Here is an 18,792-nt window from a genome sequence, read left to right as displayed (position 1 = left end):
TATGCCTTTTGCCGCCCATATTTTAAATTGCGGATCATGTTGTCCTGGTTTAAATTTGACATCATGTGCAATCCATTTAAGCAATCCAAGTTCTTGTCCAATTTTCAATTTTTTCAGAATAGTGTACCACTTTTCTAAAGTAAATAAGGTAATTGGGTTCAATTTTGATTTTTCTCTCACACAGACTGTTATGTCTTTTTCCCCAATATTTGTTTGAACTGGGAAATTTGGTGCCAAAACTTCAATATCTTTCCATCTGCTCACATAGCCAGTATCACACCAGTAAATTAGGCGATGTATTTGGGCCGCATTATAGTACTCCTTTAAGTTTGGTAAACCCATTCCTCCTTTTGTTTTTGGTAATTGTAAAGTAGCATAGCGTATTATTGGGCGTCCCCCCCCCCCATATAAACCTTGAGATAAGTTTATCCCATTTACAAAACTGTGCTTGAGGGATATTTGTTGGAATCGCTAAGAATATATACAGTAAACGGGGAAGTATATTCATTTTTATGACATGTATTCTATCACTAAGTCCTAATGGGTATGTGGACCATAGATCAATATCTTTCCTTATGTTGGTGTCAATTTGTTCATAGTTTTTCGCATATAATTTGGTTAGGTTTTTTGTTATATTTACCCCCAGATATTTGAGAGAGGTCGCTTCCCAATTTATTTTCCATTTCTTAAGATCTTGATTTGGAATGCAATTAAAAATAAGAGTTTGGGTTTTATTAATGTTTATTTTATATCCAGAATATAGACCAAATTGATCAAAAATCTTCATTAGATGCTCAAAATTTCTTTTTGGATTGGTTAAGTATATCATTATGTCATCTGCAAAAAGGCCTATGACATGCTTCTGTTCATTTATATCCACTCCTGATATTGCCGGATCCTGTCTTACCATTTGAGCTAAGGGCTCAATGTAGAGGGCAAAAATTAGAGGACTGAGACAACAACCCTGTCTAGTTCCCCTCTCCAATATAAGTCTATCTGTGAGGGATCCATTAACTTTAATTCTAGCTGTAGGTTGGTGGTAAAGAGATTTGATACACTGAATTGATTCCTCATTGAATCCAAATTTTTCCAAAGTTAAATACAGAAATTCCCAATTAACCCTGTCAAAAGCCTTTTCGGCATCCAAACTGATTAAAGCTGCGGGTAATTTATTTTGATCAATTTTTTGGATAATATGCAATGTTCTTCTTATATTATCATGTGTTTGTCTACCCTTAATAAAGCCAGTTTGATCCTCATCTATCAGGTCTGATATACAAGTTTGGAGTCTGTTTGAAATAATCGATGTGTAGATCTTATAGTCAATATTTAGAATAGAAATCGGTCTATAATTTTGGCAAAATTCTTTATCTTTAAATGGTTTAGGGAGCACTGTAATGATTGCTTCCTTCCAGGAGGGGGGGGTAAGTTTATTTTCTAGAATCCAATTGAATGTGGTATAAAGTATTGGCGTGAGTTCTTCTTCAAATTTCTTGTACCACTCTGCTGGGAAGCCATCGCCTCCTGGGGATTTGTTTGATTTCAAGTTTTTAATTGTTTTCCTGATTTCTTCTGGGGTGATTCTTGCAGTTATACACTTATTTTGTTTGGTTCCTATAGAGGGCATGTCTAAGGGTTCAAGAAGGTTTTTCATTTCTTTCGGGTCTGGAGTATCTGATTGGGTATACAGATCCTTATAATAATCTCTAAAGACATCTTCTATCTCGTCTGGGTCGTATTTTATTTTATTTGTTATAGGGTCACGTATTTTATGAACAGTAAGTTCTATTTGTCTTTTTCTTATTTGTCTGGCAAGCAATCTTGTGGCTTTGGGGCCAGATTCATAGTAATTTTGTTTTAGGAATCTAGCTTTGGTTTCTGTCTCGTTTTGGAGTAAATCGTTTATCTTCTTTTTTGTTTGATTTAGTTGTTGTCGGGTGGCTTCATCCGGTTTTTCTTTATTTCTTTGTTCAAGTTTTCTTAATTCTGATATATGCAGCTGGTATTGCTTTATTCGTTCTTTTTTTTGTTTACTTCCAATTGAAATTAGTTTACCTCGTATTACTGCTTTTAATGCATCCCAGATTATTGACGGGTTTGTGTCTTCGTTATTATTGTCCTCTAAATAATTTTTAATATCTGTCTTAATTTGTTTGACTACTGTCTCATTATTTAAGATGCCAGCATTTAACCTCCATGTTGTTTTTCTTTGTCTGCATTTCAATTCCAGCTTCAGGTAAATAACATTATGATCTGACAGATCCGCCACTCCCATGTGACATTCTTTTACCAGATTTATGTATTCTCTTTGCAAATAGAAATAGTCAATTCTTGAATAAACGTGATGTGTTTCTGAATAGTGACTAAAATCTCTCTGAAGAGGGTGCAAGTCTCTCCACACGTCACTATATCCTATTTCGGTCCACATGTCTCTTACAAATTTGGAAATGGATTTTTTGTTTCTTTTTAGACTCGTCGTGTCCAAATTATAATTCATTACTACGTTCAGATCACCTCCACAGATACTTATACCCTCGGCCTCCATTGCAACTGTGTCGAGCAATTTTTTGAAAAATTCCTTTTTACTTTCAGGTGGTGCATAAATATTGACCAGCGTTACTGTCGTCTGACCTAGGTCTCCTATTACTATTATAAACCGGCCCTCTTTATCCTTTATTTCCCTTTTAAATACAAAATTTACTGAATTTGCTACCAATATTGCAACTCCCCTCTTTCGTGAATTAGAGTGTGTACTATAGAAAGTGTTTCTAAACCCAAATCTTTTCAGTTTTTCATGTTCTGAATTAGACAAATGTGTCTCCTGAAGAAAATTAATTTGCATGTTTTCTTTTTTAAGTTTAGCTATTATTTTGGTCCTTTTGACTGGGTTTCCCATACCATTTACATTTAAAGACAAGAAACCATAATTCTTTGTCTCAAAAACCATGAAATGTCATTGAGCAACTCAGCCATGCTCTGTCTATCTTTGAATACAAAACTTTAAGCAAAAGCTCCCAGCAAGCCTTAACTAACAACAAAAGAGAACATTTTTGAACAATGAACAAGAACAGTGGCTCCAATGAAAAAGAGTCAGCATGATTTTTGTCATACCGGCCTCCCTTTCGTGTTGGGGGGGAAATTCTTCCAGAGAGAAAGGGCCCCCACCTAGTGATGGGATTTAACCAGCTCAAGGTCAACATGCCCATCCTAGTCCACTCAGACTACGTCCCCTCTTGGCCAACGTTATTTTAGTCTGTGGTCTTTCAAAAACAGAAGGCACGCTCAGTTGCGTCGGAGATTTTGAGAATTCCGCTCACATTATGAAGAGAAACGTATCATACTCATCCTGAGTTGTCGCATGTGCGTTGAAATTCCTGCAGCTGAGCCCGTGCGCGTTTTGCAGCCATCTCCGGTCTCTCCATCCGGCTGGGCGTCCACGAGGTGATCCCGATTGAGATCAGGTTGTCCACGGAGGCGGTGTTCTCGGTAGGAGCTACTGGGTCCTCAACATCGTATCCCCGCTGCCTCAGGTCTCGGGTCGCGTCGCCTGCGTCTCCATAGGTCTTCACTCCGCCCGGCCAGTGGATGCGCATCTTGTTGTAGGGAGTTTGGAAGCGCACACCTTCTTTCTTAAGCAGCCTCTTCACGTTGACGAAGGCTTTTCGTTGTCGCAGCGTCTTTTCCGAGTAGTCGTGGTCGAAAAAGACCCTCTTCTCTCAAAATAAAACGATTTTCTTCTCCCATGCCTTCTTAATTATGAGTTCTTTCACTGTGAACTGCTGGAAGCATATCACGATAGACCGTGGTGGCTGACCTGGTTTGGGCTTCGGAGCAAGAGCTCGGTGGGCTCGTTGAATCTGGAGGTCTTCAGTTACTGAAAGCTCCTCTTTCAGCCACTTCTCCATAAAGTCCGCCGTCGACACGCCTGTCGTCTCAGCGCCCTCCTCCACACCATATATTTGCAGGTTGTTCCGTCTCGACCGCGACTCTAAGTCTTCCAGCTTGTCTGTTACACGTTTCTGTTCTTTAGCCATTTTCTGTATCACCATGTTAGCCGCGTGGCACCACTTCTCCACCTCTTCCGTGCGGGCTGTTGCTGCATTTATCTTATCGCCCTGTTCGCCCATCTCAGTTGTTACTTTTGCAAGTTTCTGGTATATGTCCTCTTTAAATTCAGAGAGTTCGTTTTTCATCTCTGATGTAATTTCGTCTTTAAATGTTTTAAAATCAGTTTTCATCTCTGTCTGTAAGGACTGTATTTGTTTGCTTATGGCGTCCAGGCTATGTTGGAAGTTAGCCACGATAGCTTCAGGTGCTAGCATGTTCTCCGTCGCAACTTCTTTACCCTTCTTGCTTTGAGTATCCAGATTTTTCTTCTTTCTTGACAACCCCCTGCGCATATTCTAGCAGATGAAGCGTTTTAATAAGTCATTCCTCAGGTTTTTGGCAGAGGTAAATATTCGTAAATAGTTGGCACGAGGGAGCGAGTGCGTTATACGTCCATTCTCCTCACCGTCGTAACCGGAAGCCAATAGTTTTAATTTTTAATTAATATTAATATTATTATTTGTATTTAATTATAGCTCCAATTCAGACTTTATAGATCAGGGCCACACCTCTATAAGAGCTCATGATTTCATGGAATGTCATTTTATCGACACGTGATACAGTTTAGCGAAATTAAGGGAGTGAGTTTAAAAAAGTATAGAGAAGGTCTAATATAAAGGTTTGTTATTCAAATTATTGAACAAAGTTGTTGAACTATTCTGTTCTATTAGTCTCATAAGACAGAAAGAGGGAAGAGATAGATTCATACCACTCAGGAAATGCTGACAGCATTGATGCTAAACTTTTTTGTGTCAACCATTTTGCAGGTAACAAAAATTGGGTTGAAAAGTTGTTGAATTTCTGACAGAATATTTAGGACTGAACACAAACAGGAAAGGAGAACGCCTCCACCAGCCTGAACACCAGTCTGTCAGAATGTCAAGATACCATTTAAACTGCAGCTCCAATGATTAGCTTTCCTGAGGGATATGTAATCAGTACTGTTGGATTTTTATTCATGTGCTGGAAAACAGTCAACAAGGGATTCTTTTAAATCCTAGAATCTCTGCCTCCTTCTCTCTCAATCTATGTTTCTTTATCTTTCCTAGTTTGTATTTCTGTATCTATCTATTAATCGCTTTATCTTTGTATATTTGTTTATTTCTCTTTATATGATCTGCCTCTCTGTTTCTGTCATATATATATGTATATATATAAATACATATACATATATATATATATGTGTGTGTGTGTGTGTGTGTGTGTGTGTGTGAGAAACATATGTATAAAGACAGAATTACAGTTTTATATACTTTTATATAGAAAGACAGATCATATAAAGATAAATTTAGATAGATAGATAGATAGATAGATAGATAGATAGATAGATAGATAGATAGATAGATAGATAGATAGATAGAGATAGATTGTTTCCCTTCTTTTGCTATGTCTAGTTTTTTTTCCTTCTTTCTATTTTAGCGCTTTAATTCTCTTTAGCTGACAAGGTATTTTATGAATATTTTCATAGATCAAATAGAAAAATCAATACACTAAGTTAAAATAAGATTTAAAAAACATCAGTGTGCATGTCTGTAGAAGTAAAATACTTTATTTAAAAATAATGTGGTACTGTTTTGTAATAATTAATGCACCAAAGGGTTATATATATCTATGTTTTACTGTTTTTTTGTTTTGAGTTTTATAAGATATAGACCTTTTTCTATTTGTATTTTTATTTTCTTCCTTTTATTTTTTCTGGTTTCAATATTTTTATTTTGTTTTTTTTATTTTATATTTAACTTTTTATTCATACATAAACAGATTGCTTTGTTTTGAGTTTTTTTTATTAATTTACTTATTGGCCTAATAAGCTTATTAACTTATTCTCTATTTGTATTTTATATATTTGTATTATATATATATATATAATTTTAAAATATGTATCATTTTAACTTACATGTATAAATAAATGTGTAAACTTTTTGAGCTTCTTTTTCTATTTCTATTTTAGAATTTAATTAGGACCTGATGTTGACGAGGTGTGGCCCTGTTTTTAAATTTCTAATGAAAATGCCCAGGTTTTAAAACATCTAGCCATAATGACCGCAGTCCACATGATTAAGACACTTCCCTCAAGCGGGCAAGGAAAAACTCCCAAACTGTCCTTTTAACAGAAGGGCCTGGAAGAAACCTCGGGAAGGATCACACAAGAGGGAGCTCCCTTCCAGAGACATTAGAGTGTCTAGTGGGCTGCAAAACGAGAATATCTATATATTCTCTAAACTACACTGGGCATTTTTTTGTTTCTCTGGTCCTTTTCCTCTGAGGCCTGTCTTCCTTTGTGTTAGTTGAAGCCACGTTTTGAGCCTCTTTGGGAGAATCTAAACAAATAGACAGAAACAGCAAGTTATCAAAAGCATTAATCAATTTAAAACAAGATTCATCCCAATGAATGTGTGTTTCTGAATGTAGGCATCTATATATTCTCTAAGCTACACTGGGCATTTTTTTGTGTGTGTGAGTGTGTGTTACCACCTGTGCAGGTTGTAAACCTGCAATACTGATACCATCTTCTACATCCTCTTCATGAAGTTCTGGTCCTTTCAGCCCTCCACACTGGGCGCAGCTGCTTCCTGTCCTAGCCCGATTTTTTCTTCTTTCTCTTCCAACAGCTGCCTGAGCTGAAAAACAAAAGTTAGGATTCCATCAGTAACGTTTTTTCTTATACAAGCATTTTAAATAACTAACCCTTACCTGCTTCCACGTGGAGCATCTGTCAAATCATCCAACGTTCTCTTCCTCCGAGGTTTAACTGTAACCTCAGATGATGCAGCTTCACATCGATCCCGTTGGGACACACCAAGAAAGCCAATCTTTCTTCTCTTCCTCTCCGGAGAGCCATGGCCTGAGCTAGTAGACAAATTACAAGTTGTTAGTATTGCATCAGTAACATTTCTGCCTGTACAAGCATGTGAAAAAACTTCCACCGACCTGCTTTCAAACTGTGGAACTGTAAAAGTTCCCAATGTTCTCGTCCTCCGAGGTTCCCTCTCCACAGTTACGCTCTGCCAGTGAAAGACGCCTAGTGCTCCCACCACAAGGTGGCGCCACATCAGTAGCTAGACTCTTCTCCTCTGTTGTTCCCCGGTGGTGGAACCATCTACCAAACTCCGTCCGATCCGCAGAGTCTTTATCCACTTTTAAAAGCAAGCTAAAGACTCAGTTGTTTAAGGAGCATTTCCACACTTAGCTTAACTCTTTTACTCATCGGAATGAGTTAAAAAGATTTGTCCAGCTCTTTGGTTCAGCTCAGTACTGAAGAAGATGCGTGCACTTATGCTTAAGATGATGTTGTGTGATGAAATCATAAGGAAAAAAAAGAAAGTCCTGCCTCTAGCGCTACATGACAGCACCTGCGTCCACCTGGACTCCCAGCAGTCTGAGTACCACTTAATGATGACGTCCCTTCTGGTTGGTTTCTGCTGGCGTTCTTACTCTCGTCTCGAAGTCGCTTTGGAGAAAAGCGTCTGACTGTAGAACAGAACAGAATGGAGTAGAAAACAGAAATTAAACATAAAGCATATATACACAACATGAGTTAGAAAAGGATTTCTTGTTGGGTTAAAAGTTTGAATTTGTATGGTTGCCACCGTACAAATGATGATTGTACCTAAAGTCAATGATCTATTTTCATTTATTCCCATTAAACCTTCCTCCATCTGGTTTGAGTCATTCGTTCGTTCTGACTCAAACTTCCAAAGGAGCCAAAAGGTTCGTCACACGTGGTGGTCCACAGGTTTGGGTCTGGAGGTTCTGGCTGCTCATTCAGTCTCGTCCCAAGACGCTGCTGGATTGGTGGTGTCAAGAGATGGTAAAATAGTGAAAAGGGTCTGCTGAGATGTGGCAAAAAATATCACTAGTGCAACTTTGATGAGCCAAAAATAAATAAATTAAATATTATGAAAAAGAAAAAAGAAACTTTGTAAACTGGTAATGAAGCGAAAAAGCCTGAATTAACCAGTTATCAAAAATCAGTACAAAAAGTGAGAATGCAAAAACTAAACTGGAGTTTAAGTAGATATAAAGAAACAAAGAACTGCTGTGGAAATTTCATATATTCACTTCAATATTGTGTTATACTGATCACTCTCAAGGTAAACAGATTGTTTAAGTTCTTGGTAACAGAGATTAATGCTGAGGAGCCTGTTGCTATCGTAAAAGTGGATGCATTCCTTACAACAGTTCACACTGACCTGTGTGGCCAGATACCTTCAGGATGACCCAGCAGGGCATGTTTATGTGCTCAATAAATGCAAAAGCTCATTAGGTTTGCTGAAGTGTCTAATCCTGTGTGAGGAACAGTCTCTTTGTTTTTATCTTACAAGATATATGATGTGCTGTGACGTGATCCTTCTGCTTAAAAGATGCTGCATGTGTGTTTCTTATCAGATTCTCTTCATATCTCTGTGCTGTCAGACCTCTGAACAGTCTCTCGAATTGCAATTCTATTCTTTGTATTTTAATTCTGTGTTCAATAAACTTGTAATCATTTTTCACTTCAGAACCAGACTCCTCATCCTTGACAGAGTAACTTTTTGCCTCCACAGAACAAAATGTAGTCTAGTACCAAAAGGCATGTGTAGGGCAGATCTTCTCTCCTCATGCATGTTAAAAAATGCAGGTCTAATGTGGTCCATAGTGATGCGACTTACATAACGGCAAAAACCGTAATTCTTCCGCCGCATCTTTCTTTCCATTTCTGAAGAGAATTCTTGCTCAAGAGTCGTCACACAGGAGGGTTTTGGAAGCATCTCGGTAGAACACTTTTTAGTTCTCATCTCTGAATCTGAATCGTTTGTCGTAAGTTTTTGGAAGTGTGAGGATGGTCCACACCCATAAGAAGGTGTTCTTATGGGTGTGGACCAACTTATCAACAGCATATGAAGATATGAATCTTTATTCTCTACTGTATCTTAGATAAAGAAAAGTCTGTCCTCCGGCAGTGTTCTTCTGCTGAAGTGCCAAACAGTGGCGTCCCTAGGCTAAAACATTCGGGGCTAAAGCCACGGATGTTTTTTAATTAGCCCCGGATATAATATTTTATTTATTTATTTTTTATTTATATAATTATTTATTTTTTGATGACATCTTCAAAATTCAAACAAATCTCATACTGAATGCTTCAATAAAACAGTGTTTTTGGACATGTTTTATTATTACTATTGTCATTATTTATTTATTCTATTTCATTTTTTTTGTTTTGTAAGCTGCGACTTTGGCTTTGGCACGCAAGTGGTTAACATGCTTCCAGGTTGCACGTAACGTCATTCATGGCGTCAGGCAAGCACCGGGCGCACAGAGGCAGCCAGGCAGGACGATGTCACAGAAAAAAAATATCCCAGTTCTTTACCCCAAAGGTTGCAAGCAGTCAAAGAGGTAATGGGAATAGAAATGACTTTGTAAACCTGTGTAATTTCGCGGGGGGGTGGGGTGGGGTAATCCTAGCTAGCTAGCTAGCTAGCTAGCAGCTAGTTGATATTACATGGGACAAAATGATCTGATATTAGCTTCAGTCTGTAAATACAGAGGACTTTGAGGACTTTGTATGTACCTAAAAGTAGGTAAAAGTAGTAAAAGCTTGGGCTTCTTCTAGACTAGGAAAGTAGTTAAAGTTCAAGTTGGGCTATAACGTTGACCATTATGTTTATTTTCTTTTTCATGCATGGTAGCAGCTACTGTAGCTGGCAGACAGGAATCCTGCACAGCCTGCCTCCTTTACTGTAGCTGTTTAATGTTTAATTGATTAAGATCCCCATTAGCTTTTGCAAAGCAGCTGCTGTTCTTCCTGGGGTCTTGTCTTCAGATTTTCAGAAGTGACAATATATAAAATTTGCACCAAACACATCTTAATACATACAGTAAATGAGCAGAAACTCATACAGAGCATACAACACATACAAAATATAATTATGATGCTAAATCGTTCATACCATAACAGACAACACAAGCACTTTAAAGCAACATTAAAAAAAAAAAAAAAAAAAGTAAATATACAGCTGAATAAATGTCACTCAAAGATGCCATGACCCAACAGCAAGCCTGTATATATATATATATATATATATATATATATATATATATGTGTAGAAAAGTATAACTGTTAATTAGTATTTTTATTAATGAAAATTATTGTCCTTCACCCTGAGAGTCAAAGTTAAGTGCTAAATAACACTAACTTGTGCTAAATGGAAAACCAATGTGTTGTTACCTAGCTAATGTTAGTACATTGGTGCAAACTAATTTCAAAACAGGTCATTCATTTGATGAACTGTGGTTATGGGATTGCATCGTTTTCAGCTTATTAATTTAACACACTTTTTCTCAGATGATGATGATCAAGATGGCGCTGCTGCTGCTTCTTCTTCAAATGCTGCTGCCATCATACAGAGAAGTGCAAGGGATATTGAAGGTAGTTAGCTTGTTTCTGAAAATGACTGAGATTAATTATAGTTCCTAATTACTTCTCAAAAAAAGTCATGGTGTTAGTAACAGAGTTAGAACTTAATATAAAAAAAGGATTGCTTGGAAAAGTAATAATTATGTTATTTTTTTAATATTCACTTTGGCATACCTTTAAGTTAATCTCTATGTTGAATTGTTTATAAAAGTGAATATCAGATCTGACTAATAAATGATATGGAAACTTAACTGGGTAAATTTCTAACAGAAAAATTATGGACCCTAATAACTGATACGAATATACAATATATACGAACGAATAATGGATGTCGTGGGTCCGTCTTCTCCTCAGGCCTATGTGGTATTTTTGGTTTCCAGCCTATTTTGTATTAACTGGTAACAATGAAATACCTTAATCAATTGAATCCAGATAAACAGATACCTGTAGGGTATGTGGAGCATGTCTCTACATCGGAAAATTTCAGACCGCGCTTCGCACGCTCATCTGATTTTCTCTTCTGGGCTAAGCCCCAGATGTGTCAAAATCCTGGAGACGCCCCTGGTGCCAAACCTTTAAAAGTTTATTACCCGCAGGAATGTTAAGTTAAACAAGTCAATCAACAAGATGATCTTGTCTTTGCCCTGGTTGAGATATTAGACCTGTGGCTATTAGCTTGTCAGCTTGGAAAGAAAAACAAGTTTTGAGAGTAGAAGGTCCTAGGTCATCAGCTGAACGTGATCTGTGAAGCAGGGGGAAATTAGTATCATGAAAGATTTGTGGATGTTCAGAAGATTAGTTCGGAAACTTCCCAGATACCGAGTTTATAAAAAGTTCAAACTTCCAGTCCAAACTTTTAGTCACAAATGTGTTTAAATACCTTCAAAATGACTGACAACTCAAATTTAGGCCTTGTACAATACAAATTCTCTGCAGAAGCTACTATAAAGGACAGAGTGTTCAAGATGGGTTTAGCACCATCAAACATCTGCTCACATTGCACTAATAACACACCCAATGATTATTTGCATGCTTGATGGTCTTGCATGCCTTTTTTTTAGAAGCTTTTGCTTCAGGTACGTGAAGACGTGAAGTTAAAGTGTAATATTACTGCACCCCACACTGGGCCTTCTTGGTGACCTGGGTGATACCAACATAGAAATGAACTCTGCATACATGGTCCTCACTGGGTGGCTGGGCTGCCCCGGCGTGGGCTGGGCGGTGAAGCCTGGGCCTTGGTGCTGGGGAACTGTCCTCCTTTCAGTGGGTGGGGTGGCCTGCACTGGAGCAGGGTATATGGGGTGAGAGTGGGAGTGGGAGTTGAGGATATGGGTTTGAAGAAGTGGAACAGGTTGGGGGGTGGGGGATGCTCTGGCTGCAGCCTCTCTTTGCCGCCTCCTGTCTGGAATCATTGGCATTACTGCAGTGAGCTGTCTCAGTTCTGCTCTGTGGGCCCTCTTGGTCTGCCTCTGATCCTTGGACTCATTTGTCAATCTCAGCGATGGATCTTTCGACAGCCCATTTTCCACATGTGTACTCAGCTTGTTATAATTCTAGGATGAGAGGAGTAGCAACTCTAATTAATAGAAGGTTAAACGTTGACATTAAGAATACAATCATAGATCCAGAAGCAAGATTCATAATAGTTACAATATCTATTCAAAATGTTAAGTTATGTACTGCAAATATATATGGTCCAAATGTTGATGACCCGTCCTTTTTTCACTCCCTTTTCACCTCACTCAGTTATACCAGACCAACATAGTACCACAGGAAGTCATCAAGACTAGCAATCCACAGAAAGTGTTAAACAGTATATGAAGGATTTTGGCCTTTGTGATGCTTGGCACTATCACCATCCCACCATGAGGTGGAGATTGGAGTAGGTGGGGGGAATCTATGGTGCCCTGGTTCCCAGGGTGGGTGCTTGGGTTAGTGCTACAGGGCTGCTGCTGAGGGCCCGGGTCTCTGGGTTTCCCTGGTCTGCCTCTAGCCTCCGTAGAGGTGTGGTTGCATTTGCACCATCTCACTCACCACTCTTCATCACTGATCACTCCTTAAACCTCATACTCGGCATGCTGACACAGTCACTGAGTTGTCCAGTGAGTTTATAAACTAAGAGACAATTTCTTTTTTTTCCCTGTGAGTTTGTATCTGGTTAGTGTGCTACTTTTGTGATATGTCTTTTTGATTTTGTTATTTAAGAAGTCTTCATGACTAGCAGCTCTGTTTTTCAGTAAAAGCCGTAGGAAATTTTCTGCTGTGTTCATGTACAGGTGTAACAGTTTGTTGCCTGGTTGAAAGTTTGGATTGAAGGGTTGTTGCCTTCTGTCTGTGGTGTTTTGTCTCCTCTTCTAATAAATCAGAATATCAAGAGGAGCCTTACCCATAGGCCTCCCCTTGGCAGAGCAAATTTGTTAAGCCCGATACAGCAACCAGATTATCATTATGCTTGCTATGATTTCTTCTCACAGGTGCCCCTATAGATTGTCTGTTGTGTTCTCGTAAGGCTGATTTCCACCAATGCGTGCAGGTCGGGTTGGACTGGTTAGGGTGTGGATATGTTTGGAAACTGACCTCGCTGCATTTCCAAAGCCAACCATAACCTTTACTAAGAGGTGAAATATCAGTTGGATAGTTGTAGATGCCTTAAGCTACGTCGAGCCATCGCAGCACCTTAATTAGAATAGAATCAAAACACCACACAGAAACAAAGGAGGAGATTGGTGATCATCCAACAGTTTGTGTTTTTTCTTCTTAGCAGTGCTTTGTAATTCAATTTTAAATGGAGATTTAATCAACAAAGAAAATATGTAGCTCTAAACAAGGAGCCATTCCCACTTTGTTTTTTTTCCCAGGTTTTCCTCAACTGATCAACAGATTGCAGTGTGTAAAACTCCACCCTTTCATGTCAGGTCGGTTGGATTGGTACCCCAACGGAAGGGTAAAAAAAAGTAGGATGGGTCGGATATTAGGGTACCCGTCCCAGTTTCCGTGGAAATGTGTCCAGACCAGATGATGGAAACAGGGCTTTAGAAGCCTTCAGGATGTTTACTGTTTCAATCCAGGCGGTTTAATTTATCTGTTTAGCTTTGATTGCAGTTGTTGTGATTTGTTTTCTACCTTTAGTTTTGTTCTTCCTTTTTCCATCTTTTCTCTTTCTAATTCTCCTCTATCCACCTATTTTCATATGTTTCTCCAATCCAGTTATAAACAAAAACATATTTTAAAATAATAATAAAACAACATTTAAGATTCAAGAAGAGCCCCATATCAGAAAGGCTGCTCGTTTGTCTCTGTGTGTCAGGAGGACCTAAATTTCTTGATTACCCTCATATAAGGACGAGTCAGGGACCATTAACAGTCAGTCAGATCTCAGAAAATTCTGACATCTTTTATTGAGATATATGACGTAGGATACACATGAATACACTCTGCTCGTGGCTACTATTACAGGGAGAATAATCTAAACACTGCAGTCAAATTCTGACATCCAAGCATTGTTTTCCATTAACTAACCACCTAAAGTTATAAATGTTATGAGGAACCTAAATAGAGAAGTCTGCTTCTTGCAGTAGGTTACAGTAATCACATAATAAACAATTACACTGATGAAATCATACAATGTGGAAAGTATTTGGATAAGGCATGTTGTTAGCAAATTATCTAAAAGATCCTTAAAAAAAATTGTTTTCACAAGAAATAAACTATATTCATGAAAGAAAAAAAAAACATGTCCCCCGTAAATAATACATTTTTATTTATCAGAATATAGTGAAGAACACACAATGATTTTTTTAATCTTAGGAAATTTTTTATCTGATCGTACTGTGTGGTGTGTGCTCTGAAAATGTAATCACAAAACACACACATGACGATGTTCTCCAGCAACTAGTCCACCGAGCTGGTCAAACGTTGAAACGTAGAAGAAGAACCATATCAACAACGGCAAAAAACGTAGAAGAAGAACCATTGCACCAACCGGCAAAAAATATAGAAGAACCACATCAACAACCGGCAAAAAATGTAGAAGAAGAACCACATCAACAACCGGCAAAAAACATAGAAGAACCACATCAACAACCGGCAAAAAATGTAGAAGAACCACATCAACAACCGGCAAAAAAATATAGAAGAACCACATCAACAACCGGCAAAAAATGTAGAAGAACCACATCAACAACCGGCAAAAAATGTAGAAGAACCACACCAACAACCGGCAAAAATTGTAAAGAAGAACCATCTCAACAACAGGCAAAAAACATAGAAGAACCACATCAACAACCTGCAAAAAATATAGAAGAACCACATCAACAACCGGCAAAAAACAAAGAACCATAGCAACAACCGGCAAAAAACATAGAAGAACCACACAAACAACCGGCAAAAAACATAGAAGAACCACACCAACAACCGGCAAAAATTGTAAAGGAGAACCATCTCAACAACCGGAAAAAAACATAGAAGAACCACATCAACAACTGGCAAAAATGTAGAAGAATCATATCGACAACCGGCAAAAAACGTAGAAGAAGAACCATAGCAACAACCGGCAAAAAAATGTAGAAGAACCACATCAACAACCAGCAAAAAATGTAGAAGAAGAACCATATGAACAACCGGCAAAAAATGAAGAAGAACCATAGCAACAACCGGCAAAAAACGTAGAAGAACCACATCAACAACTGGCAAAAAATGTAGAAGAAGAACCATATCAACAACCGGCAAAAAATGTAGAAGAAGAACCATATCAACAACTGGCAAAAAATGTAGAAGAAGAACCATATCAACAACCGGCAAAAAATGTAGAAGAAGAACCATATCAACAACTGGCAAAAAATGTAGAAGAAGAACCATATCAACAACCGGCAAAAAACGTAGAAGAGCCTAACCAAGTTAGTCAGGCGAGAGGCGATGTTGTTGCACGCAAATATTTCTAGACTCGGTCCTCTTCCTTCCCTTTGTAAAATGGCTGCAGGAGCATTTAATCATCAGTAGTTTTTAAATTCTTGACAGAACGTCCAAACACCAGATAAACACAGATGTCTGAGACTGAACAGGTGGAAACACCTAAACCTGAACATCATTCATCATTCAGCTTGTAAGGATCTAAGTTATTAATTTGTGTTTTTGCATCATAACAACTCTTCACCTGTCTTGCGAGCTCATCGAGATTAGGATCTTAGCTGCTAGCAAAATATGGACAAATTTGTGAAGGTACCAATGGGCAATGAATGAATCAACAAGAGATTTCAACTACTAAAAAAAGACAACAAAATCTGATGAGGCACATTTTGCCCTAGGCATGACCAGGTAATGTTCAAGTAAAGGTCAGTGGTGGGTACTGAAGAGACACCACAGTGTATCACCACCGTAGAATACCCCCTTGAAGTTCCTCTAACCAGCTCATATTTACACTGTAAACAACATTGTTTACAGATTAGTAGAGAAATTTTGCACTTTGCGTCGTTTCTATTTTGTGTGGACACGCATGTGTCCTTTTAAAGAGACACGCCATCTAAATAATTCGCCACAAACCTCACAAGGAAACGGTCTCTGTCCTGTGTGGATTCTCATGTGTTGGTCTAAGCTTGTCTTGCGACTAAATCTTTGTCCACATTCCTCACAGAAGAATGGTTTGTCTCCTGTGTGGATTCTCATGTGTTGGTTTAAGCTTGTCTTGTGACTAAATCTTTGTCCACATTCATCACAGTTGAATGGTTTGTCTCCTGTGTGGATTCTCATGTGTTGGTTTAAGCTTGATTTGTGACTAAATCTTTGTCCACATTCATCGCAGCTGAATGGTTTATCTCCTGTGTGGATTCTCATGTGTTGGTTTAAGTGTGTCTGTTGACTAAATCTTTGTCCACACTCATCACAGCTGAATGGTTTGTCTCCTGTGTGAATTCTCATGTGTTGGTTTAAGTGGGTCTGTTGACTAAATCTTTGTCCACATTCATCACAGCTGAATGGTTTGTCTCCTGTGTGGAATCTCATGTGTCGGTCTAAGTTTGTCTTGTGACTAAATCTTTGTCCACATTCATCACAGCTAAATGGTTTGTCTCCTGTGTGAATTCTCATGTGTTGGTTTAAGTTTGTCTTGTGACTAAATCTTTGTCCACATTCATCACAGCTGAATGGTTTTTCTCCTGTGTGGATTCTCATGTGTTGGTTTAAGCTTGACTTGCGACTAAATCTTTTTCCACATTCATCACAGCTGAATGGTTTATCTCCTGTGTGAAATCTCATGTGTTGGTTTAAGCTTGACTTGCGACTAAATCTTTGTCCACATTCATCACAGCTGAATGGTTTGTCTCCTGTGTGAATTCTCATGTGTTTGTTTAAGCTTGACTTATGACTAAATCTTTGTCCACATTCATCACAGCTGAATGGTTTTTCTCCTGTGTGGATTCTCATGTGTTGGTTTAAGTGTGTCTTGTGACTAAATCTTTGTCCACACTCATCACAGCTGAATGGTTTGTCTCCTGTGTGGATTCTCATATGTCTGTTTAAGTCCCCCTTTCCAACAAATCTTTGTCCACATTCATCACAGCTGAATGGTTTTTCTCCTGTGTGGATTCTCATGTGTTGGTTTAAGTGTGTCTTGCGACTAAATCTTTGTCCACACTCATCACAGCTGAATGGTTTTTCTCCTGTGTGGTTTCTCATGTGTCGTTCTAAGTTTGTCTTTTGACTAAATCTTTGTCCACATTCAGTCATTTTACCACAGATTTTTGATGTTGACATAAACATTAAATTTAACAGTTTTTACATGTGTCACTTTAAAACATCTTGAATGGTTTAAATAAATAAAGGCTTCTTTGTTAAATGTCTTTTTCTCTCCCTTTTTTCTTTTATTTTCTTTTTGTTTTTTATTCACTAGTTTAATTTAATGCAGAAGCTTTATGATGGTTATATTGTACAGGGTTAGGCAAAATAAGTTTAACTTCAGCCTCAACCTTTTCGGTCTTAAATGCAAATGTAAGAGACAACATAAGTAATTTGATTGATACTGTTATTATTATTATTTTTTAATTTGATGGACCGAATAAACGTGCATTCATTCATTCATTCATTCTAGAGAGATCGTTGGTGGTGAAACTCTTCACCACATTCAGAGCAGATGAGGGATTTTCTGGCAGTGTTACACTCCACGTCACTGTTTACGCCTGACCTATGTGCCCTGTCGTCATTCCATCTTCCATCACTTATCCTGCTTGGGCCATAGATCCTGAGGTTCCTGTTTTATGGAGAGATGCTCCACGTCCTGCTTGTCAAGACCACATTTGCAGGGAACTCCTTCTTCTACCACCAACAGTTGTAGGCATCTGCAGATAACACTGAAAAACAAACAAAAATCTGTTAATTTCTCCATTTGACCATGTGTAGATGCACTGACAGAACATGGTGACCCTCATCTTTCCTTAGGTACTGTCTGACATCTGATCTGTTGCACTCTCATGTGATGGCTGGAGTAGCACAGCACACTAAATAGTGGAGGGCAAAATGCAGCAAAAAGTGCTAAAAACAAAAGCTGTGTACAAAGCGCAGATGGGTTGTGTTGTGGCAGAGAAAATCAGTGGTGTTCTGTCAGAGTTTCTGAAAAAATAGTAGCAATCACTGCAGATAATGCTGCCATTATAAATATGGCTATTAAGCGCCTGCAATTAGGTAAACTGTGCTGTGTTGCCCACACACTTAACCCTTATGCATCCCTTAAAAAAAAAATCCCCTTTTGCACCCTAACACACATAAATGTGCATGTAAAAAGTCATAGAAAATATTTTATATTTCTTTTTTGCTTGTTTATTCTTCAAACCAGGATCAATTCTAATCATCCATATCAATGATTAATGAATTTTTAATGAATTTTAAATTTGCGGAAGTTAAAGATTAGCTTAGAAATTAATTTATACGCATTATTAGTTTTGGCTTAGTGTCAAATACTCCTGTATTGTACCCTTATGCACAGAAATATGCGCATAAAATCAAGTTATACTAAATAATAAATTAATTATTTTATTGTCTATTTTTGTTTTGTTTTTCTTTAAACCCTCATCAGACCTCACACATATCAAACATCTAATTTTATGTGTGTGCTGTAACAAAGAGTTTCACCTACAGTCCATGTAACAAGTCAAGCCATTCATTATAACACCATGAAGGCTAACAGAAAATAGACCATAAACAATATTTAGAAATGAATTGAAAAATAACAACAACAATACCAACATAACGCGAACAGTTCAGGGGAGACAGGAGCTGCAAACTGAAGTAATGTTCTTGCA

At 38.0% G+C, this 18,792-nt stretch overlaps 1 protein-coding gene and 1 long non-coding RNA gene across 3 annotated transcripts in view; one reads left to right on the top strand and one right to left on the bottom strand.

Moving 5' to 3' along the window:
- Positions 1-782: 782 nt before the first annotated feature.
- LOC121641648 (gastrula zinc finger protein XlCGF57.1-like) overlaps positions 783-18,792 on the bottom strand; it is a 117,675-nt gene continuing 99,665 nt past the window's right edge. The window contains exons 1-3 of one of the 2 annotated variants that reach the window (XR_006010752.1): positions 16,502-17,310; positions 15,749-16,081; positions 783-793 (exon numbers count right to left, since the gene is read on the bottom strand). Coding sequence is in view for 1 of the 2 variants with exons in the window: in XM_041987915.1 (XP_041843849.1) it covers positions 15,977-16,081; positions 16,502-17,257 (861 nt within the window). In the remaining variant the exon portion in view is untranslated. Of the gene's footprint in view, positions 794-15,280; positions 16,082-16,501 lie in introns of those variants that run through there. The other variant, XM_041987915.1, reaches the window with a different exon arrangement.
- Positions 9,221-11,071, top strand: LOC121641712. The gene is made up of 3 exons (XR_006010768.1): positions 9,221-9,483; positions 10,433-10,516; positions 11,035-11,071. It is a non-coding gene; the product is annotated as an uncharacterized LOC121641712 (long non-coding RNA).

Source organism: Melanotaenia boesemani, chromosome 6 (assembly GCF_017639745.1).
Source record: "Melanotaenia boesemani isolate fMelBoe1 chromosome 6, fMelBoe1.pri, whole genome shotgun sequence".
In the NCBI taxonomy this organism is placed as follows: Eukaryota; Metazoa; Chordata; class Actinopteri; order Atheriniformes; family Melanotaeniidae; genus Melanotaenia; species Melanotaenia boesemani.
Note: the sequence above shows the minus strand (reverse complement) of the source record. Positions and strands in the feature narration are given on the sequence as shown.